This window comes from Neocloeon triangulifer, unplaced genomic scaffold (genome assembly GCF_031216515.1).
Source record: "Neocloeon triangulifer isolate White Clay Creek 2 clone unplaced genomic scaffold, ASM3121651v1 ptg000006l, whole genome shotgun sequence".
In the NCBI taxonomy this organism is placed as follows: domain Eukaryota; kingdom Metazoa; phylum Arthropoda; class Insecta; order Ephemeroptera; family Baetidae; genus Neocloeon; species Neocloeon triangulifer.
Window position 1 is genome coordinate 407547 of NW_026775549.1, and position 21891 is coordinate 429437.

A 21891-nucleotide genomic window follows, 5' to 3' on the forward strand; every position below is an offset into this window, starting at 1 on the left:
CTTCTTGTATTGCTGGTGATGCTCATTTGCGAAGCAGTATCAGTGCCGTCGGCATGGTGCAGTCAGTACAGTAGAATTGGAGCTCATATCATGTACTTTACACGGTCACACTATACTCAAATATATATACTCGAATGCTTGCTCAGCTCATAATCAGGGGTACGCATTATTCTATATCTGCAGTAAAAAAAAAATGAGGGGAAAAAATAATAATAAAAAAAAAAAACAGCAGCAGCAGCTATTTATAAATCCGTCCGTTATTCTGTCTGGTGCAAAAGATAATAGGACCGAGAGCCCCCAGGGTGGCCGCCCCCTGGCTGGGGAAGGAGGCCACCGTGGGGGTCGCAGAAATCCTTGACTTGCCCCCGCCTCGTACAGCCACAGTTACAGACCAGCGGGACGAGTCCTTAGAGAGAGAAATTGCAAACAGAGCCCCCGCCCTCCATCAGACACGACACCATCAAACGCATCGCACCTCATTTCACACGCCACTCTCTATAATACATACGACTCTATCTAACACACAAGACACACACACACACACACACTCCACTCTAATGTACCACACCAATCTGCAGACCTATGTACAATGCCACTCCATTTATACATCAAGTACACATTCCAAAGACAGTTCAATTACCAATTTATATATATATATATCTCTCGTGCTGCATCTGCAATTGTTCGTCTTGTCATTGCCGCTTTTATATTCAACATACTTTATACAAAGCATCTTGCACTTGTGTATTTTTGCTCACTACTTTTATTAATTATTAATGAATATATACATACCATGAAAAAATATCTTGCTGCAAGACATGCAGCTTACATTCATTAGAGTTAATGAACACTGATTTTTATGTGTTTTTGCAGTACAGTTAATTTTTTAATAGTACTTGTTTTTTTCAAGACGCAATTTATTAATTTCCTACGGCACTAATTGCTTTTGTGATTTTATTATAATGTAAATATAAAGTTGCAGTTCCAAGAGGTCTGGTCCGATTAAGCGTGACTCATGACGATTTTGACTTTCACTGTCTATTTCAATTAGCGCGAAATAATTAGCATAAATTGTCAGTGTTGACAGCAAAAGTGGAATTAGATTACTGTTAATTTAGTAATTATATACAGAAACGACGCCTCATTCATTATTTCATTGTTAGCACTGCCAAACAGCATATCATTTCTGCGTGTGTATATGATAAATATTATCTAACTGGAGATAATTAAATTTAACATCACTCTCTCAATATACTAAACTCTGTGTGTGTTGTACCACTACAATAATCAACTGCGAATTCTGCTAGTGCAAACATCGAAATGAGTTCTCTGTAAATATTACTCTCTCTCTGTGGCTGAAAGAGGTTTTACAATCGCAAACTCATTATATCACTGACAAATATTATAACGCATGCTCTTTAATGTTGGATGTTGCCTGTGTATATATGTATGTGTTCACGTTCACTACCACCACCGCCACGGATTCAGCTGGCCAACTTTTTAATTAGATTAGACACGATTTTCGTTTTAATTATGCCCTGCGGCAAGCCCTTGTTACATTATATGTATGTGTGTGTGAGTGTGAGTTCGCACCCTTTCTCTCTCTCTATCTGTGTATTGTTGATTGTGGTTCACCTAGCGCTTAGCGAGGAGGAGTTCAAACTCTCTCCGTGCAAATAGTGTTCGCTCTTTATTGATCCGCATGTTGATATTTAGTTGGCACTAGTTTGTGTCCACAGCAGACGTGCTTTTGGAAGCAGAGCTGTGTGTGTGAGTGTGTTTGATGAGTGTGTCCAAGTTATGGAACATTTCTTCTTGCTGAAACGAAAAAAGAAGGGAGGAAGGAGCGATGATCAATCTTATACGTTGGTTCAACTTTTGGGTGTGTGCATTTATATAATATATATAATACAATGCCAGTTTATATTTTGTTTCACATACATATCTTTTAAAGGAAAAGCGGATCGATTCCAATAGTATATTTCTTCTTCTTTGTGACGTGCGCTCACATATTTTTATATACATTCGTGTAGAACTGTTTATTTCGCGTGCGCTTTTTTCCATTCGCTCTCTTTTCACATAGTCCAGTGGACCAAATAGATGTTCTGCATGCTCGTTGTTTCAAAAGGGACAAAATGGTTTCGAATACCGTAATTTGTTATCCGCCGACGTGCAAAAGACGTCTGCGAATTTTCGATTAACAAAACACTCTTTTGTCCCTATAGTATTTAATTGTTCTGTTTTCAGATTTTCAAACTAATCCATTCTGCCACACACCAATGAAATATTAATTGATTTCAATTCCGATCCAAATCACTGATCAAAACGAAGCGACGTTGCGATTGACATGCGCGAATTAGATTCACATGATTGGAGTTTTGATTCCAGCAACTTTTGTACATAAATGTGTGACCAATTTGTCAGTGTTGACGTTTTCGTGATGTCTCATTTCACATGTGTGATCTTGTCACACCGTGTTTGTTTTTTCTCTATACTTCGCTGAAAGCAATCTTTTTCGCTCAAGTATATATCTCTGAATGTGTTTTTTCCTACAAATATTTATACACCGCTGAAACACAAAGAATCACATGAACATGATACACAAAAGCAACATCAGTATTTAAAGAGCAAAGCGAATTTAAATAATCAGTCCCGTTTTAAATCTCAATTTGCCATTGTAACGTTCCGAGTTGTTAACTTTTTCTGAAAACGAGGCGTTTTCCTGATCTTTCCCATCCTAAACACACAAAAATTGCGCGAGTGGTGAAGCGTGAAAGAGAATTGTATAGGAGAATTGTTCCATGGAGAGTTATTCCACAGCCGTTTGGAAAGTTGTTCCATGCATCACTTGAAATACAACGTGATACGCGGTGACTTGTTCCACGCGAGTTAAAATTTAATTATACAGATATAAATTTTGATTTATTTTAATCTGATTTAAATCAATTTTTACTGCTTCGGTTTTATTTAATTTTTCTCGTAAATGATCGAAAAAGGTTAATAAATTCCTAAACATGGTTGGAATTTTTTGTTTTGGCTCTCTTATCCAATTTTTCAATAATTTTTTGTGTTAAATTCAGATTTTAACAATAAGTTGATCTTCAATTGGAAATTTTAAACAATTTTTGACCAATGCAGAAAATAATTTCTTAAATTTAAAATATTATCTTACATATTTGCCACTTATATAGTCCAACGCAAAAGACCAAAACAAATTGTATTGTTACATTTTACATTTTTTTATTTCCTTGAAATTATTTAGTAATATTTTGAAATTGAGCATTGGAGTTTCTAAATTTCCTAGTTTTTTTTTTTTTTTTTTTTTTTTTTTTTTTATTATCTGGAGTTAAATTTTATGAAAAAAAAATTAGGCGTTGTTGGAAATTTTAATGCCTAGTTTTTATTAATTTGGTTACTAGTTCAATAATTTTTTTTAAAGCATTAAAAATAAATCTTATGATCTATGCCAAGCCTGAACTCAAAATTTTCACATGTGGAACAAGTTGCCGCATATCACATGTCATGTCATGTGGTGCATAGAACAACTCTCCAAACGGGTGTGGAAAACTCTTCATGGAAGAATTCTCCGTACACCGTGAAAGAGAGCATGGACGGGTGAATGAGACCTGAATGGCTTTCAAGAGGGCGATTTTCACCCTGTGGTGTGGCGCCCGCTTTGGAACTCGAGAGCTGCTTATTACGTTGTCCTTTGGTTGAATCTGCTTCAGGGACTGGAGATACCGATCTACATCTGGTACGACAGCTACCCGACACACAGCGGCGAGGGCTACGAGGGCCGCGTGAGTAGAGTGGCCTCGGATTCTCCATATGGGCTCGCCTCGCTCAATCTCACTAATATCCGCGAGTCGGACCAGGGTTGGTATGAGTGCAAAGTCGTGTTCCTTAACCGTTCGCCTAACTCGCACAAGAACGGCACGTGGTTTCACCTTGATGTCCATGGTAATTTGATCAGCAATTGATGGCAGGCCAAACGGCGATATGGACTCTGAAGGCAGCTCACTTGTCAGTTCATTTGCTTCTGATTGTGTGTTATCTCTCGTACGGCGGTTCACTTATCATCCGAAATTCGCGCGCGATTTACATGCGACAAATAACAAAAACAAATTTACATGCAAAACGAGGGATTGTAAAAATACTTTCTGCGCAATGAGGCGGAAAATAACATACAATTTTCTAAACCCCACAGTTTTTAAGTAAATTTTATGATTTTTCTCTTCCACCAACAATCAGAGGAATGTAATGAAAATTTGCCACCTGCGAGGTCCATATTGTTTTTTGACCTGCTAGCCGATGCCGCTTGAACATTAATTGTAAGATCCGACCAGAGCTGACCTCTTTTACTCTCTCTGCCTGTTTCAGCGCCCCCACGTTTTGGTATTACCCCAGAGGATATAATTTATGTTAACCTGGGGGATTCGATAATTCTAAACTGCCAGGCCGAGGGTACCCCGACGCCTGAAATTCTGTGGTACAAAGATCAGAATCCGGTGGAGCCCTCTGCCACCACTGGCATCTTTAATGATGGAACTGAACTGCGTATCTCCAATATCAGACACGAGGATATTGGAGACTACACTTGTATAGCGCGGAATGGCGAGGGTCAGATTAGCCATACTGCCCGAGTGATCATTGCCGGTGGGTCAAATGTTTGTTTGCTGTTTGTTGATTTTTACTATTTTTGTTTACTTTTCCTATTTCTCTCTATCTCTCTCTGTCTATCTCTACGAAATTTCCTACCATACCATAAACATTATACTGTTGTATTGTTAGAAACCTCTTACATTGACACAACCAGATTTTTGGTGACTTAATTATTATTGACCTTTCGGTGACCTTCTCGATATGACGCTTGTTGAGCAGCCAATGATAAAATTTGGCGACTGGCGCACTTCTGCCTTGCCCACTATAACCATTCTCATCATAAACTACTCCAATCCCGAGTGACTAAAGAGCAATAATTTTACTAAAAAAATTATCAATTTGGAGTTCTCCTGGTGACTGGCATGTTACTAACTGATACTCTGTAGTTGCTGTTTAGGGGTTTTCAATCGAAAATCCTCGTCTGCGCTCCCATTGAGGGCATGGGAGTTCCAAAATTGCCTTTATTTTGGAACTGTCCTACATGGAATAACGTATACTGTATGAATTTGCACACTTTCACCTTGGTTTTCTCAGTTCATTTGGCTTCTCTGCTACTATCATGTTTTCTTTATCATTTGAGCTTGTGTATTTTGATCTACATACATATATATCAATTTTATCCTGTATTTCTCTTTTTTTCGAAACAGTACGTTGGTGCATTTACAAAATCTCGTACCAATATCCAGGAGAGGCTTTTAAACAAAAGACTAAAAAAAAAGCCAGTTCACTGTATAAATTACTTCAAAAAAAGTACTTGACAGTGTTGCTGATGACAAAACACTCGATCCCAATCTCCGTTCTTCTCACCCTCCGCAGCAACTCAGCAGCCGCTTTTTGCTAAAAACCCTTACAAACTTCTGCGCTCTTAGAACCTCAACTCGCATGCCACGTTTAGTTTATGAGTTGAAAGGTGGAGTCTGTCTGGTGTTTAATTTTGCATCCCTCACCTGCGCCCGCCTCGAAAGTGTGGTGCTCAATGTGGCTGTCTGACCGCAGGGGGCGCCGTCATCATGGTTCCGCCCACCAACCAGACCAAACTCGAGGGCGAGAAGGCGCAGTTCTCGTGCGAGGCCAAAGCCCTTCCCGGCAATGTCACCGTGAAGTGGTACCGCGAGGGCGTCCCTGTCAAGGAGGTGAGTTCCCTCGAGACCAGGGTCACCGTCCGCAGGGATGGCTCCCTCATCGTCAACCCAGTCAGCGCCGATGACTCTGGACAGTACACCTGCGAGGTCACCAACGGCATCGGCGAGCCGCAGGCCGCCGCTGCGTACCTCAACGTCGAGTGTAAGTCTCTCCTTCCGTTCTTCTCTTGGCCAGTTTGTTTAGGGCGGCTCATGCATATTTTTTTTATTACGAGCCGCCCTTTTTTTCTTTTTTTGCTGGCTGGTGTGCTTAAAGTGGTCAATTGAATTTTGCAGACCCGGCCAAAGTCACGTTCACGCCCACCATTCAATATTTGCCGTTCCGGCTGGCGGGGGTGGTGCAGTGCTACATAAAGGCCAATCCGCCCTTGCAGTACGTCACGTGGACCAAAGACAAACGACTTTTGGAGCCATATCAAACCAAGGACATTGTCATCATGAATAATGGTTCGCTCCTCTTCACAAGGGTGAGTTTGTTTTGTATCCGCCGCTTTTTGTGCGATTTTGCATTTTCGCCGAGGTCATTTTTCAACCGGCGACCGTTTAAGTACTATTCTGATATTTGAAATTCAAATTAGATGTGCCCTCTCGCATCTCCGGCGGCGATCTCGTCCACGGAATAACCAATTTACATTTTATAATTAAACAATTTCTCGGCTTATTTAGTGCACTGTGTAAGGGAGCCAAGATTCAGAATTAATGTTCTCCGAGCGACTCTCGTGTTCTTAAAATTTGTTTACGCTCCCCCTCTCAAACATACGCAGCAGCTTTTTTTAATTTAGAGGAAGGAGGCTCAGTTCCATTCAGTAATCAGCTCTCAAGCTGCTTCAACAATTCATTCATCTTCTTGCACAACAACATCACGATTTTTCATAGTGGGCCCTTTTGATGTCGGAGCAGAGCGCTCTCCCTAATTTGATATATATTCGCCTGTTAACCAAAAAGGAATCACCGTTATTGCTCCTAAATTCATTTATCCTAAAACCAAAATCTTCATTGGCCCTAAAGACCAATGCCCTAAAAATAAAGTCCTAAAAATATTTGCTCTAAAAGTAAAAAAAAAAAAAAAAATGGCCGCAGACCATTCTGATCATTTCTAGTTACCTTTTAATGAATGGTAATTTTTTTACCATTTTAAATACATTTTTGGATCAATGCATTTTATGTGAAATGAAAAAATAATTTAGGACAAATATTTCAGGGTAAATAATTTTTGAAAAATTTAGGAGGTTTAAAATTAGGGGCAACGCGGGTCTCCGCCAAAAAGGGAGCTTCTTTGTTTGCTTTGCATGTCGACGCAGCTCTCCCAAAATTGAGGCCCGCCCGCATTTAATAAGGGTTCCTGTCGCGCGCGCAGAAATAATTACAAAATGCGCTAATGCGCCGCTCGCTCGCTCTCTTGCTGTCTTAGGTGAACGAGAACCACCAAGGGAGATACACTTGCACCCCCTACAATGCTCAAGGCACTCAAGGATCGTCGGGACCCATGGAAGTGCTTGTGCGAAAGCCGCCCGTGTTTACACTGGAGCCAGAGTCTCTCTACCAGCGCAAATTGGGGGAGAGCGTCGAGATGGTGTGCGAGGCGCAGGAAGCCGAGGGTACTCAAAAACCAGTGATCCAGTGGTCTAGGGTAAGTCCATCTACATCCGCCGAGTGTGTTTTTTTGGCTTGCTCATGAGACGAATTGACTTTTTTAGCGGGACGGCCAGACCATGCAGCGCAATAGAATCAAAATGAATGGAGGGAACCTTACAATTGAGAATTTGAGACGCACCGACTTTGGCTTCTACCAATGTGTGGCAAGTAATGAGGTGGCTACTATTGTTACAACGACGCAGCTTGTGGTCGAGGGAACCCAACCCCATGCGCCGTACAACCTGACAGCCAACGCTAGTGAATTTTCTGTCCATCTCACTTGGCTGCCCGGCTACAGTGGAGGGCCAGATTTCAAACAAGACTACACCATTTGGTAATTTTACACTCCCTCTCACACCCGCCGCCGCCGCGCACACTGAACACCATTGTGCTACTCCCCCTAATTTTGCACAACCCGGCTTGCTTTTTTCTTTTTAAATTTCAATGTTTCATGCTTAAGGTACCGCGAAACTGGCGCAAGCGACTGGTCAACATTCCCTGTCACGCCATCAGGGAGCACTGAAATTACCATTCAGCGGCTGACACCATCCACCGACTACCAGTTCCAGGTGGTGGGCAAAAACTCGCTCGGAGATGGCATGTTTAGCCAAATTATTTCAGTTCAAACCAAAGGTCAGTTTTATTAATGCTAGCTTATCATAAAAATTTAAAATACAAAGAACTTACGCAACAAAAAGGAAGGATTTTTTTTATAATATTAACTTAAAGTCGGGAGAAAAATTAATAACCCACTTCATATTCTTGTGAATCTCTGTCGCACATTCAACTAACGCATTCCGCACTATTCTCAGGTGTCAAGATTGGAACTGGTAAAGTTAACCCACAGGCTCCTGAATACACGCAAAATACTCCGTCTCCTGACGAGGGTAAGCCCAATGGTGGCCCCGAGAGGGTGCACATGGGCACGCGATCCCTCATTTCTCTCATTTCTTTAGTTTCAATTTTAATTTTCTGCACCACTTTTCATTTTTTAAATGTTTGAATTTTGTTAATATTTTTTTTAAAACGTTTTGTTTTCTGTTGTTTGCAGACATATATGACTATAGTAATATTGTTTTTCCAACTGACTCTGATGGAGGAATTTTCATACCTCCTGTGATGAGACCGAAAGGTACGCAGTCATTTATGTAGTTTGTGTTGGTAGTTTTGTGCCGTTCATTTCGCCCCAAAAATTGCCGAGTGGATTGCTGCCCATGTAACACACCAAAAACTTTTTCCATTTCGCAAATTGCTTACTTTAGAGGAATGTGGTAAGATGTAGCGAGTTTAGCGACTCCATAAATGCTCTTTGCAAACCACGTTCCTTAATTGAGCAAAGAACCACTTCTTAAGTGCGTTACTTCACCATAGGTCCAAAGCCAGGCCCACCTAGGAACGTGACAGTCAATGAGATCAGCAATGGGTTCTTAATCAACTGGCAGGCACCAGCTGAGCGCTCACACTTGGTCCAGTATTACACAATTAAGTATAAAACTGATGCTCAGTGGAAGGTCTTGAACAAGGGTCAAATCCGAGCTGAGGAAACCTCATACTTAGGTAAAAGAAAATTTTTATTTTTTATTTTTTTACTCTAATAAATCTTTCTATTGATTTTCAGTTAAAAATTTGGTGGGCGGCCGAACCTACCACATTTGTGTTGTTGCCCATGCGCTCAAAAACTATGAAAGTAGTGAACCAGTCAAATTCCCTGTCCCTGCCCGAGTCAAGCATAAGGCCATTACTGCAGGAGTAGTGGGTGGAATTCTTTTCTTCATCGTGGCCATCATTCTGTCTGTCTGCGCCGTCAAAATCTGCAATAAGCGTAAACGCAGGAAACAAGAAAAAGGTATTTTTAATGTTAAATTATAAAATATAAAATAAAAGTAACGTTTAACTTAGAAATTCAAAGTTATATTTAAAAATCAAACTTAAATATATTTTAGGTATTAATTTTTACTAAAACAAATTTCAGCTCTTTCTGCTGCGTATAATATGGTGGCATGCAGAACGACAGACCAGAGGAATGGGGGTCAAGCAGCTGGCCAAGTGCCTTTGAAAAAGTAAGTTGCTAATTTTGCTGAATGGGAAATAGTTCTCCCTTTTATAGTCATGGTGAAGGAAATTATTAACCAACAACTTGCTGGAAATTCTTTTAAAATAATAAATTTTTACAAAAGATTTCATAGAAACCATCAAACTAACCATCGATACTACACACACGTCAGTCATTATTCCCACATTTGTCCCTCGAAATATTACACGACTGACTTATCATGTTACACTTGAAACTGATTAAGCGCCTTGGCGCATTGAGCGGGGTTGTCAGGGTAGATTCATTGACATACCGAGACCTGCCGCCGGTGGGTGAGCTGAGCCGATGGTCCTCCACCTGCTCAACAAGTCCCCGAGTGGGGCGAGCTCACAGCCGCAGCTCGCTTCTCATGTCCTCGCAGAGCCTGCTCGGACCGTCAGCCACATCGGGTAAACTAGCTCAGAAAACAATGCAGTGCTGCACCGTCACAAAAAACGGCACCCTCTTCCATCTCCCTGGCTACGGCAGGAGACAGTTGGGCCGAGCGCAATACTCAATTAATTAAATAACCAACTAGTGCACCTTTGCTAAAGTAACTCAATATTATCTCAGCTTCTTATAATGTTGCTATCTCAAAAAATGTACAATATTTCATTTATCTTGATGGGATATACACCAAAATTAGAAACACGTCGTGACTTTCTTAGCGTTGAGCACTGCCAGCTTAAACGACCATCGCTCGATTTTCATATCATGCTTTTCACCCACACACGAGAACCCCATCTCAAACACATACACAATTGTGATCATATAGCTTCCTTGGCTAACATTTGTAATCTCTTTTCTCTGCTCACACCGCCATTTGCAAACATCTATTATGTATGCATTTCTTTCTCTCTGCTGCAAGGAGGAAAAAAGGTGAAGAGTTCGGGGGTAACTGCTGAGGTGGGCTCTTTGCGCGACACACCATGTCTCCACTCTGCGCTTGGTACACCTCTTTCATTCTCTCTCTCTCTTTATAACTGTGAATTTGCATGCAGCTTAAGTGTTCTTGTCACAACTTTATGTTATTTATGTTCTAATTTTGCTGGGGAAATTGCTGTAACGTTCACCTTGTGCAACGTTGCAGACTAGCAATAATTTCCAACTCTGAAAGTTCAAGTTGTTGCCTCCCCCAGAGAGTTTTTTCCCTTCGAAACGAATAAAGTTATGCAGATTCATTTTACCAGTCACGCATTATAATTTTGTGGAGTATTAATGGTCCTCTGAGTAGAGTTCTTTGTTGGAAATAAAGAAATGTTGATCGTTTGCCTAATTTTCGTTGTTTATTTTTTTTCTCTGTGAGTGTAAAAAATTTGCTTATTTTCTTTTTGTTTTGAACTTGAATTTACTGAAAATTTTCTAAAATAAAATATTTTTTCGCAGATCTAGCTCGCGCCGAATACCAGCTGTGACCGTTGGGGCCGTAAAACGCCTCGGAGCCTTCTTCCTCTCCGGCTTCCGCCACACTCCTGAAAAACTTTCCCCATCCCCCTCTCCCTTTGGCGCCCGCTCCACCGACTCCGAGGTTGAGTTACGAGCGTACTACGTGCGTCGCGAGATGGTCTACCCTTTGTCCAGCATCGCCCGTGCTGCTGACGGCCGATTCGTGCTCGACTCTGCCAGCAGCAGCAGCGACGACGGTGGTTTCGCCGGACGCCGCGAGATGCTCGAACATCCCCCCGGCTGGCGACGGCCCATCATCGTGACGCCCAGCCTCCGCTCCGAGGCCTCCGGCGAGAGCCACACTCTCCCTCGGCACCGCCTCTCCATCTCAACGCGCCTCCCAACCATGCGCGCCTCCTCGCCAGGCCCTCTGACCACCGGCACGTGGCCCATCCACAACTTCAGCGACCTCAGCTCCGTGCGGCAGCCGAGCTCCATGTTCATGCCAGACGTATCACTGCCAACCCCCAGCCAAATGGCGAGCTCTCTCCGCTCCATGCAGGAGCGCTACCGCCAGGAACTGCCCTCGCTGCAGGCCATCCACGCCGAAGTGTCGCCCCGATGGCAGCACGTCCGCGTCGACGTCCACCAACCGGCGCCGCACCGTCTCTCCGGACGCCACGTCCACACCACCCCTCTCTTCCGGCCCCTCCAACCCAGCAGCCCAGTGCCCGGCCAGTGGGCCCTCCTTCCGAAGCCCACCCGCGTCCGACCGGCCAACAAACGGGCTCTCAGGCACGCCCGCTCGGCTCCAGAGTTGAGAACCAGTCCGTCGAGACCCTCCCCTCTGGAGCTGTCCCCGGAAAGCCGCTCCAGCAGCAGTGGCTTCGGAAGCAAAAACAACTCGCAGCAAACCGGAAGTTCCTCCCGGTCACCCCTGCCGGGCCCCCCGTACCGTCCACCGCCTCCCCCGCCCCTCACCTCGTGGCTGCGGAAACCGCTGCCGCTGTACATGCTGTCCACGTGGCCCCCGCCACCCTACGAGTCTCCCCCACCGGCGCCTGACTCGTCCGGCGCAGGGCGAGACGCCAGCGTGGACGACCACTACGAGTTTGACGCCGACTTCAACACGCCGGTGCCGACGCCGTCGCCCGGAGGCCCAAGGCAGAGCTCCGAGTCGGAGATGTACAACACCTTCCTCAGCACCACCTCGATTAGTTTAACCCCTTCGGCCAAGCATCAGGACATTGAGGCGAGAGTGCAGGCCATGAAGCAAGAGTTCCACGAGTACCGCGAGCGTCAGGCGCGCCGCCGCCACAAGAGTCAACAGCAAGAGCTGGAGAGCGCCTGCTGACGCTCGCCGCACTGCTGCAGACTCACTTACTCACCCACGCGCTCCACGACCCAAAGCAAATAAATTCTAAAATAATTGTGCAGCAGGTTTAGCGACGAAGTTTGTTGGTTGATTGGTTGTTTGTTGGTTGGTTGGGTGATGGAACTGACGTGTAGTTATAATCTATAAGTAAGCATGTAAGTCACTCCAATTACAAGAACTTCTAAAACACGCAGTATTTTATAGTTAATATGGTATTGCGCCTTGTACATGTATAAATTTGATAAAAAATAAAAGAAGAAGAGTCTGTAAGTACCTCTAGCAGTCTGTGGCAGGTGATTTAATGTATGGAAAAACAAAAGTGTTTAGAAAAGAACAATATATGATTCTAATTAATTAAGCAGTTAATTAATGGACGAAGATCAAAAATTTTAAAACTATACGACCCAGGAGAAATTCTACAAAAATAGTATCGGGAGGTAGTGTAAGCGAACTTTTCCCACCAGCAGCCTCACAAAAATATCATTTCGGTTCAACTATCGCTGATGAGGCCGCACGAAAATGTAAAAAGAGTTCATGTTGTTGCAATACGCAGCGGAAATGCCATGTTGTATTTTTAATTGATTATCGAATGGAAATCAAGCGATGCTACGACTCGTACACTCTCACATACTTAAGTAGTATTAAAGCGACTACTTGGCATTTATTAATTTATTGTTGTGAAGATCAGTGTCATTTTATTTATTTTTACATATCCGCGTATGTTTCTTATATTTTTTGTAAAAATAACTATATTTATTGAATTAAAGCAAAGAATTGAAATGTTACAAACTGAAAAGTTAATATTAGTTGACGCTATATTTGTGTTGATATCAATTATTTAGATGATAATAACGTTGTTGTCTCCCTAGCTCCCCGTCGCCACCGCCATGTATTGTGTTCTTTGATTTCGCTCCCTGTATCACACGTGCAATCTGATCAACATCCCACATTTAGTTGGTTGTGCCCCCCTTTTTTTAGAGTACAATTTAGGTAAGACGGCGCAAAAAACTGAGCGTCGTGTTGATTATATAAATTATGGACACACACTCACAAGACGAAAAGGGGAAAATGTATGTCTGATGCAATATTCTCTGTCTGAATTAAATTATTATAAATTAAATTATTAACGTGCAGGGATGGTTACTTATCTAGTTGAAAAAAGAGAAAGAACTTTGACCGAGAGAAAGATATTATGAAAGAATGCAACCAAACACTCTCTATTCATCTTTATTCTTGTACATTCCACTGCTGTATGCGCGAGGGTAATTACAAAAAAATAAGACGACTCGTCACTACTCTCAGTACTTTGCTCACGAAACGTTAAAATTATTGAGGAAAAGAAAATGAAGATTACGAAAAATAAAAAAAAAAAAAAAAAGCAACTCTAAAATTCCTTCAGACAAAATAGGTCAGTGCGTCTGCTCGCCACTAACAGTTTTTAGGTATCGTAAAAATAATAACAAATATATTGAGAAAGATTACCTCTTGTCAGCACAGTCCGGCTGGACGGTAGGGCCGGACAGTCCGAACGTAGATATTTTGATATTGTTTGCGCGCGAGACGGAATGCAGGCAAACTCTGTTGCGACTATAAAAAAAAATGTGGATTATATGAAAAAAGAGTGAAACTGATCCAACCTAGGGACACTCCTGATTTCAAAACGGCGCAGAAGACGTCGCGCGAAGGGCGCTTCACTGTCCACCAAGAAACGAGAATATTTATGCCCTAGCGTGTGTCATGTCATCTGTGAGAAACTGATCAAGAAAAAACGGCTCCATCTTTATTACTCTAAAAAGTTTGACTTGTGTACTTGTCATTGTTGGCACAAATTATTGGCACAGTAAAGTACCAAAGAATAAAAGTACTGACGCAGAATTTCATTTCTTTCACACCCCTACACGCTTTTTTATTTAAGGTAAAAGTATAATTAAATGGAATATGTTAAATAATTATGTAAGAATTAGCATTAAATCTGAATACAATACAACAAGAATGTAAGCAATTATTTCAATTTTAATTAAAATTAATAATTATAAAAAATGTAGTTTTAATTTTCATTTATAATTGCAAAAAAATTACTTATAATCACAAAAATTTATTATGGCTACTAATTCTGTTAAATCTAAGATGCAATATGATTGTTTCAATGAATCAGCAATTTATAAATAATTTAATTAAAAAAATTATTTTAATTGTGGTGCTCGATGGCAAAATAGCTCTGGCTGCAAATTGCATTCGCATTTTGGCGCCGTGTGCGTCGATCGAAGTGGCCGCTGGTGCGCATGCGCTCTCGTCATACGTCTCTGTTCAATGGCTACACCCTAAATGAATGATATCGGAAAGTAGAATATTTTCGCTGTTAACACAGGATTATTGCTATGAAGGCTGACTGATAAAGACGCGAGACGTCAGCGACGACTCACGCAGCGGCGATTACACGTGAGTAAGCGCGAATTTCGTCGCGAATCGTGGCGTAGACGGCGGAGGCTGAGCGTGATTTTGACCCGTGGTTTGTGTGCCTTCGTGAGCAGCAGCTCGCTCGGGTCTCGAGCGAACCGCGAAGCCCCTGCTTTGAAACCCGGCTTCCCATCTGGCCCCAGTCTGTTTGTCACCTCAACCGACGTGTTGACGAATTCCGCAAACTTTTATCGTTTTGCGCGAGGCGGGTGTCGCGACTCGCACACGGCGCTCGATCGTCGGTGTGTGTTTTCTTTTTGACGCGCTGCGCTTGCTGGCAAAACGCCCTTTTCTTCTTCAGTTTCCTCCTTCCCATTTGTGTCATTTCCTTTCGTTGTTCAGCGCGGATGTGGGTGACACAAAATACACAATTCAAATTACGCAAAGCGAACACTTGAAACTCTTGAAAGCGAGCGTGGAAAAAAATCGAATTCTGTCAACGCCACTTTGATGATCCGACGGGGGGAGGCGTATGTAATTCAATTTGTTTTCCACCCAATTACTCGCCCTTTACCCCTTCGAGTGCCCATTTTGGCGAACGTCAGCTTTTTTTGCGGTCTGCCGAACATTCAGACGCGTGCCGATATGGGCGCCTGTCTACCTTTAAACAATCTCGCGCTCACCCTCCGTGTCAAGGTCACGGCTGTTTTTCCGCATTGATGCGTCATTGCGAGACGTTTTCTTTTTGCTGTTCGCAGGTGCACCCTAAATTGCTCAGCATGGACTCGACTGGTCAGCCGGATTGTTGATTCTGCTCAGTTGATAATTGCCAAAGTGTGGGATTTTGTGAGCTCCGTCAAGAACGAGAGAGTAAAAAGCACTCGACATGTCTTTCTTGAGCAACCTGAAAAAGGTCCTCCACCTGGGGGGTGGGAGCGATGCCAAAAAGAAGAAGGTCTTCAACAACATCAAAATGGATATCGACCCGGAGGAGACGTGGGAAATGGTCGGTGAACTCGGAGACGGCGCTTTTGGAAAAGTCTACAAGGTGAAAATTGTTATATCAAGCAACCTTCAGGTGAAATATTAACTTTTATTTTCGTTTCCAGGCTCGCAGAAAGGGCACGGACACTTTCGCAGCTGCCAAGCGATGTGCCTTGGAGGGCGAGGACGAATTGTCCGACTTTATGATTGAGATTGATATTCTATCAGAATGCAAACATTTCAACGTGGTGGACCTTCAAGAATCCTACTTCTTTGAAGGAAAACTATGGGTAAGTTTGAAAAATTAATATGTAACACTTTTATAAAGTTCCAATTTGTTCCTTTAGATGTTGATTGAATACTGTGATGGTGGTGCTCTGGACTCAATTATGTTAGAACTGGAGAAACCTCTGACCGAGTCGCAGATCGCCTATGTGTGTCAAAATATGGTCAGAGGTCTAGACTTTCTTCACAAATCTAAAGTTATTCACCGAGACTTGAAGGCTGGGAATGTTTTATTGACAATGAGCGGGGGTGTGAAATTAGGTATAATAAATTTACCTTCAAAGTGTTTTTTTTTCTGACTTATCTCATTTCAAGCTGATTTTGGTGTTTCGGCAAAAAACAAGTATACACTCCAAAAGCACGACACCTTCATCGGAACACCTTATTGGATGGCGCCAGAGGTTGTCCTCTGTGAAACGTTCAGGGACAACCCTTACGATTTCAAAGTATACTTGAAATTTTAAAATGAAAAAAAAAATTGAAAATTAAACATTTTATTCCTCAGGTTGATATTTGGTCGTTAGGTATTACCTTGATTGAGTTTGCTCAGATGGAACCACCGAACCACGAAATGTCTCCCATGAGAGTCCTGTTGAAAATCCAAAAGTCAGAGCCCCCAAAATTGGATCAGCCGTCCAAGTGGTCGAAAGACTTTAACGATTTCATTGCTGCGTGTCTTATAAAAGATCCAGTCCAACGGCCTCTTGCAGAAACTTTGCTCAAGGTAAAACGGGATTAATTTTTTTATCTTAAAATTTTAACACAGCCTTGAATTTCAGCTTCCGTTTATAGACTGCAAATTGGACTCAAAGCCCATTCGTGATTTATTGCTCGAGTATAAGGCTGAGGTAGTTGAAGAAGAGTTGGAGGATGAAGAGGAGGTTTGTTTAATTCCATTTTATGTTGTGCCGCGATATGAGTGCTAGCTTTTCTAATCAAAAATCTTGACGACTTGTAAATCTTTACACTATTTTTCATGCTTACAATAATAGAGAGGTAGAAAACAGAAAAAACAAAAGAAACATTATCAAAGAATTGGTAAGTGGCAGTAATGGTGGTCTGTTTTTCACTCGTCAATCATGGTGCATGACTTTTCAAAATTTCATTTTTTCGGCATGTTCCTTTTGTTTTTAACTATTTTGAATCAATCTGTAAGCGTAGAATTTTCAATGTTAGGATTTCTCAGAAACGGTAAAATTAGACGTTTTGTTTAAAATTAGTTTCATCCCTGTTAATTGTTTGAATGTGCATTTTCCGAAATTTAGGAAATGAAATATCTTTTTTGCTTTAATGCTGTTTTTGTAAATAGGAGCCGCGCAGGCCCAATCTCCGTCTGGAGCTGGAGGCTGGCGAAGATGACTCTTCTGCAACAAAAATGGAGGCGGAAACGAAACGTACGTCTATTTAATTGAAGTGGCCTACTTTATGGCCCTTAATTGATTTATTGCCTCTTGATTACAGTACCAGCTAAGGAGAGGGAAGAGGCGCCCAAGAGAGAATCATTGGACGAAGAGCAAATTCAGTCAAAGAAACCGAAGATGAGCTCTCCCCCCTCTGCTTCTCCCGAAGAAAATAATGTCCCCGATTCTCTTACCCCTCCTCCGTCGCCTCTTGAAGAAGTGGTACTATTTTTTCCCTTGACATGAAAACTGCAAAATTAACTATTTTTCCAGGCAATTCCTGAGCCACCGCTGCCTCCGCCAATGCCTGCTCAACCAGAGCCACCACGCAAAATATCCCGCGATAAAGGTCGCGCCCCGCCCCCTCCAGTGGTTGTTTCGCCTCCAATCCTGCCCTCAGAGGTGGACACGGAATATCAAGAACTCAAAGAGCAAACTGTCGATGAAATCCAAACGAGTGAACCAGAAGAAGTCACTGCAAGTCCAGTGCCCGAATCATTTGATGACGACGAAGAAGACGAGGAAGAAAAGTCTCCAGACATTGTTCCAGCCAGATCGTTGGCCAATAACTCAACAAGTGAAGTTGTTATTATATCCGCACCAGTTGTGGTGGAGCCTCCTTTGGTGCTAAATACAAACGATAACACTTCCACCGTCACAGTCCTGACGAATTTGGTGGAAGATCAGATACCCTTAACCGTAGTTGTGTCAACACCTGCAACCCCAGTGCCATCAGTTTTGCCTCAAGGTTTTTATTCTAAAAATTATCTATGGAACTTCACCAAATTTCTCTTAATTTTTTTTTTAGCTGGAAATGATGAAGTTGTGATTGTGGCTAATGAAAATACCAAAACTCTTCTCAACGAGTCGTCTACCGATGACGAATTGTCTATTCTGCCATCCTTGGAAAATCCAGACACGTCCTTCAGTTTTGTGCAATCAAATGGCCATGGATTGAAACTTGATGAAAGCGAGGTGCTGATAATTAATCCAAGCATTCCCGGTGAACTTGAAGAGTCGAGTGATGACTTCATTACACAAAATAAACAAGGGTACTGTATTTGATTCTTGTTTAGAATTTTTATGCTCAAATTTAATTAACAGGCCTGATGAGCTTGACACGACTCATGTTTCTGTTGTTACTGTCGGCGAGGGTGGGGACGAGCTTGTCAAAGACTCCAGTTCGTGCTCATCCTCACTCACACATCACGGTGACGCAGGGTCAGATATCTCATCAGTTGCACAGAGCAGCAGTGGAAAGAGTGAAAATGGTATTAATCAGATATTTAAGCAGAACAGGTTTTAATTATAATTAAATTTTAGGCACCGATGATGACCATCCCATTGTGAGACCAACGTCTGTGGTTGTCGAAGGGACAACTCAGGAGAGCACTGACGTTGACAACGTGGTGGTTGTAAAAGAAAGTGAAAGAGAAGCCAAAGAGTCTGCCAAGTCAAGACAGAGGGAGCTGAATGGCCTGAATATTACAACAGTTTCCACGCCCCAACACTTTGACAGGTTTCTAATACACCTCAATTTTTGTAGCTGCACGATTCTCGAGGTATCTCTCTTTATGGGTGGTAGTAAAAATGTCTTTATCTACTACAGGTCTGACGTCGAAAGTATTGCCACCACCGAAAGTGTGGACAGTGGCAAAGATTCTGCGCTTACAGTGCCATCCATCAAAGTGTCCGCTGCTACTTCTGCAGGTGAAGACGTTGAAAATCCAGATAGTGAAGATGTAGTCTTGCGACCTAAAAAGACTGAATATCCTAAAGTGAGTTTTTCACCTAATGTTGTTTTATTTTACTTAATTCTAAACTGCAGGAACGAGACCGACGAACGAAAGAAGACATTCAGCTCTTGAACCTGAAAAAGAAAACACGAAAGCGAACTAGGCGGTTCGAGATAGATGGCACCGTGGTCGAAACCACCACCAGCAAAGTTATATACGGGGACGATGAAAATGGTCTCATCTTTGATGACCATGTGTTCAGGAAGCAGGAGCTCAGGGAACTCAAGATGCTGCAAAAGTATGAGCAGAAGCAGTTCCAGGATCTTGCGTTTAAGGCGCAGCTTGCTCGGGAGCAGCAGGAGAAGCACTTTGAGCAAGAGAAAGCCACCCTACTGAGGACCTACGACACGGACCTTGACGCGCTCAACAGAGGCCAGCGACAGTCAATCGAACGAATTGAACAGCAGCAAGAGTCAGAGCTGCGCCTTCAGTCAAAGAGAATTCGCGCTGACCAGGAGAGAGAACTCAAACAGTTCAGGGAAGGTCTCAAGACGGAGATGAGACTACTCAAGCAGGAAGTAGACTTGATGCCGAAGGAGTCGAGAAAGCAAGCATTCCGAGTCAGAAAAGACAGACTTGAAACAGAGCAGTCAGAAAGGGTCAGAATTATAAAAAAAAAACTAAAAGTTTGATTGGTTACTAATTTATTTGTTCACAGGAAAAGCAATTTTTGGAAAGGTTAAACGAAAACCACGAGACCTCATTAAGAAGATTAAGCGATTCGCACAGGGAGAAAATTGCATTGATGGAAAGACAATTCTTGCAACAGAAACAACAGGTGGGACTAATTAATTTGCTATTTAAGTTTTGACCAACTAATTGATGATTTTGGAATCTCAGCTTCTTCGATCACGGGAATCTGCACTTTGGGAACTGGAAGAAAGACACATACACGAAAAGCAGCAACTCGCGAAGAGGCAGCTGAAGGACATATTTTTCTTGCAGAGACACCAAGTAAAATTAAAACCTTTCACCAAATTTCACCTTTTTGATATTTTTTTTTTTTTGCTTAGATGCTTAATCGGCATGAGAAGGAGTTGGAGCAAGTGAAGAGAATGAATCAACGGAAGGAAGAAGAGCTGGCCAAGAGACCAACAGTAGAGAAAAGGGCACTATTGAAGCGCATAAGAACCGAGATGAAGGCTCGCGAGATGATGTTCAGGGAGTCCATGCGAATCAGCATAAGCACACACATGATCGATCCCGATCAAGAAAGAGATCGAATAAAGAAGGTTAAAAGTGTTAATTTAAATGTGAGAGTTTTATGTATTTTTTCTTTCTTGAAATTAGTTCCAAGAAAATGAAAAGAAAAGGTACAGAGCCGAACAACAAAGATTTGAGCTGAAACACCAGCGCATGGTGGAAGAGTTGAAAGCATCATCGGAGGCTACAATTAAAGAACTGGAGGGTTTGCAGAATGAAAAAAGTAAGCAAAGATAATTTTGAACGAATCCTAAACTAAATTGTGGTATTTAGGAAAAATGCTTATGGAGCATGAAACTGTGAAGTTGAAAGACCAGGAGGAGGGCTATAATAGAGAGCTGCGGGAATGGAAGGCTCAACTGAAACCGAGGAAGCAGGTGAGCAGCTGGATCATTAATCCCATGTTTTTTTAGTAGTTCAGTCAGTCGTGGCCATTTTCATAGAGATCATAAATTTTGTAGTACTTTTTAAATGGCGTTTTAATTCCTTTCCAAAGCGTGCATTATTTTTGACTGGCAATGTTCTTTAATCAGTAAGTTTTCTTCCTTCGTCTCTACAACAAATTTTTCAGTTACATTTTTTTACAATAAAAAAATTGTTTCAGAAACTGGAAGAGCAGTTCAACAAAGAAGTGGATGAGCAGGAGCGTCAGTTTGGCCACATGATCAGCAGTGACATCGACAACATTCCTCGAGCTGAAAGCTTCTCGAAGGGCTCAACGCGAAGCAGCATTTCGTCATCGTTCACCGACAGTTGAGCTTTCTTGAGGTGATGTACCAGCATGTTATTTTTATATACATTTCCTTTAACTGTAATCAAGATGCGAAGGGAATGTCTGTCAAGCATTATATCATGTAATAATTTTTAATCACAAATACAACTGAGAAAAGAGAAAATGCAATTATGGGGAGTCAAAGTGGAAAAAAATAATGTTTTTGGATAAGAAATTCTTATTATCGGGACTGTTGATAAATTCCCATGTTGTTGTTATTTGTATTATATTTTTAAAAGGTTAATTATGGTGCCTGAAATGTAAAAATGGAGTTCTCAGGTCAGTATGATCAGAACGGTTTATAATTTATTAATTGATCACAACGATTATGATTGTTAAAAAATTTGTAGAAAAATGGAACTTGCAATATAATCAACATTAAATATATTACAAAATTGAATTATTTTTTGTCATTCCCCTAGTAAATAAAAAAAGAAGATAGTAGTTGTATTCATCTGAGTAAAAGTCAGTGCTGCATAAAATTAAGTCTGAAAAACCAATGTGGTGCTTTTGTTCACTTTTGTAATTTATTGAAGTGAGAGAGAGACAAATAATCCCTCGTCGTACCTGAGACCCATCGAGACCAACCGGTTTCGGAAATTTTGTAGCTTTATCATCATAGGGCTTATGTTCCACATGGGTCTTGGCTGGTCTCTTACTCTTTATTGACTTATTAAGTTAGATATTGAAGCAAAATTTTGTATGTATATACATACCATTAATTAATTCGTGCCCATGACAATTCGGAGAATCGAAACATTGTGATTCCACTCAATCAACCCT

The 21891-nt window shown here is 41.8% G+C and overlaps 2 protein-coding genes across 11 annotated transcripts in view; both read left to right on the top strand.

Moving 5' to 3' along the window:
- Window positions 1-13615, top strand: part of LOC132194345 (protein turtle-like) — a 38114-nt gene extending 24499 nt beyond the window's left edge. For 4 of the 6 annotated variants that reach the window (XM_059615543.1, XM_059615547.1, XM_059615545.1 and 1 more), the window contains 13 exons: window positions 3729-3960; window positions 4381-4656; window positions 5659-5946; window positions 6081-6271; window positions 7216-7434; window positions 7502-7773; window positions 7900-8072; window positions 8252-8326; window positions 8491-8571; window positions 8811-8996; window positions 9058-9285; window positions 9412-9499; window positions 10897-13615. In XM_059615543.1, coding sequence (XP_059471526.1) covers window positions 3729-3960; window positions 4381-4656; window positions 5659-5946; window positions 6081-6271; window positions 7216-7434; window positions 7502-7773; window positions 7900-8072; window positions 8252-8326; window positions 8491-8571; window positions 8811-8996; window positions 9058-9285; window positions 9412-9499; window positions 10897-12250 — 3663 coding nt within the window. In that variant the 3' untranslated portion in view covers window positions 12251-13615. The remainder of the gene's footprint in view (window positions 1-3728; window positions 3961-4380; window positions 4657-5658; window positions 5947-6080; window positions 6272-7215; window positions 7435-7501; window positions 7774-7899; window positions 8073-8251; window positions 8327-8490; window positions 8572-8810; window positions 8997-9057; window positions 9286-9411; window positions 9500-10896) is intronic. The other 2 variants (XM_059615549.1, XM_059615548.1) reach the window with 2 other exon arrangements.
- A 960-nt stretch (window positions 13616-14575) lies between these two features.
- On the top strand, window positions 14576-21442 carry LOC132194346 (serine/threonine-protein kinase 10). Of its 5 annotated transcripts, none has more exons than XM_059615550.1 (21): window positions 14576-14710; window positions 15427-15716; window positions 15778-15942; window positions 16000-16198; window positions 16253-16383; window positions 16443-16661; window positions 16717-16818; window positions 17247-17331; window positions 17399-17559; window positions 17611-18085; window positions 18146-18389; window positions 18442-18608; window positions 18661-18856; window positions 18947-19115; window positions 19166-19732; window positions 19792-19911; window positions 19974-20087; window positions 20147-20365; window positions 20424-20559; window positions 20610-20713; window positions 20941-21442. In XM_059615550.1, the coding sequence occupies exons 2-21, from the start codon at window positions 15555-15557 to the stop codon at window positions 21091-21093; spliced, it is 3888 nt and encodes a 1295-aa protein (XP_059471533.1). In that variant the 5' UTR covers window positions 14576-14710; window positions 15427-15554; the 3' UTR covers window positions 21094-21442. The 5 variants fall into 5 exon arrangements, with proteins under 5 accessions (XP_059471533.1, XP_059471534.1, XP_059471538.1 ...); XM_059615551.1 differs by having other exon boundaries at window positions 14583-14714; XM_059615555.1 differs by lacking the exon at window positions 14576-14710 and adding an exon at window positions 14763-14780.
- The last annotated feature ends 449 nt before the right edge of the window (window positions 21443-21891 follow it).

Excerpts from the sequence above, each read along its gene's own strand:
- LOC132194346 (XM_059615550.1), top strand. The coding sequence starts at position 15,555 with ATGTCTTTCTTGAGCAACCTGAAAAAGGTCCTCCACCTGGGGGGTGGG. Across the intron at positions 16,384-16,442 it reads ACAACCCTTACGATTTCAAA|GTTGATATTTGGTCGTTAGG; the intron begins GTATACTTGAAA and ends TTTATTCCTCAG. Across the intron at positions 20,560-20,609 it reads GGGTTTGCAGAATGAAAAAA|GAAAAATGCTTATGGAGCAT; the intron begins GTAAGCAAAGAT and ends TGTGGTATTTAG.